The sequence below is a fragment of the Trypanosoma theileri genome (assembly GCF_002087225.1).
Source record: "Trypanosoma theileri isolate Edinburgh chromosome Unknown TM35_Tth_55_V1, whole genome shotgun sequence".
Classification (NCBI taxonomy): Eukaryota; Euglenozoa; class Kinetoplastea; order Trypanosomatida; family Trypanosomatidae; genus Trypanosoma; species Trypanosoma theileri.
This window is the reverse complement of record NW_021639897.1, coordinates 4483-5755: the sequence shown is the minus strand read 5'-3', so window position 1 is coordinate 5755 and position 1273 is coordinate 4483. Positions and strand designations below refer to the sequence as shown.

The 1273-nt window shown below is 44.3% G+C and overlaps 1 protein-coding gene across 1 annotated transcript; it reads right to left on the bottom strand.

The window, feature by feature from the left end:
* Positions 1-626: 626 nt before the first annotated feature.
* TM35_000551020 (uncharacterized protein) lies at positions 627-1271 on the bottom strand (the record flags this gene model as incomplete). The annotated part of the gene is made up of 1 exon (XM_029030767.1): positions 627-1271. A coding segment is annotated over one exon (645 nt), but the record flags the coding sequence as incomplete, so codon positions are not given.
* Positions 1272-1273: the final 2 nt, after the last annotated feature.

Sequence of the window (1273 nt, the reverse complement as noted above, 5' to 3'; positions counted from 1 at the left end):
GCCTCCTCAAACACACAACCCAGTGAACCACGATTATGTGTGAGTTAATGTGCAATTATCAATATATTTGCTTAACACGGATAATCCTTCCATCAGCACGAAAAAGGACATCAACAAAGTGCATGACAAAGCACACAACGCCCAAGCACATAATGAAAACAAAACAAAAATTACCCATTAGCCCAATTTACCCATTAAACACACAGAAATAGACACCAACTATGGGTACAAGTCTATATAAATGTATATAAGCAATTATAAATATAAATTCATTTGTTATTTTTATTATTTCCTGTTTTCCCTCACTGCAAAAAAGCAGTTCTTCATCGTCACAGTGAAAGCCCAGGCACACACACACAGAGAGAGTCTCCAAGAACACACAGACACACAATGGAGTAGCAATAATAATTATTATAGGATAAACACAGAGAGCAAAAACACACACAAAACACATATTAACATTAAGAAACAAAAAAGGAAGAATATCCCAACAGGTGGAAGATTAGTTAGACTGTAGGGATTGCATGCAAAAAAGAAAAGAAAAAGAAAACACAGGATGACCTGAGTCACACCACACCACCATCACTACAATCAGCACACAAGAATACAGGCCAGTGTAACCACAATCAGTAGTGGTACACGCACCCACACAGAACTGCTGATACTGCTGCTGCTGTCTGCATCACCCTTCTTGTTGTTTGTGAGTTCAGGAGGAAGTGTTGTGGTGGTAGTGGTTGTGGTGGTAGTTGTATCTGTATTTCCCACACTTTCGATGTTGCTTGTTGACTCACTCCCTGAAGGTGTATTATCAGGTTCACTCGATGCAGGATTAGAACCAGCATCACCCGCTGTGGCTGAACCGTTAGGAGAAGGTGGAGGTTGTGATGTTTCACTTCCACTTCCTTCACTGTTGCTGCTGATTCCAGTGTCAGGTGCACTTGCAGGTGCCTCAGGTCTACTAGCAGTATCAGCACGTGCAGCAGCCTCTTGTTCTCCTCGAGGGCCCGGAATTTCCTGGTCAGCTTGAGCACCAGCGCGATCGGCTTCACCAGCAGGCCCTTTACTTGGTGCACCAGCACCACGAGCAGCATCTTGACCTTGTGAACGCCCAGCAGCCGCTTCCTCTTCAACCGGACCCTTTGGTAATGTTGTATCTTTGGGACAATTAGAATTAGCTGTATCACCATCAGGACAAGTAGTAGCACCAGCACCAGCACGACCCTGTTCACCTCTTTCACCAGCAGCAGCACCTTCACCAGAAGAAGCTTGACCT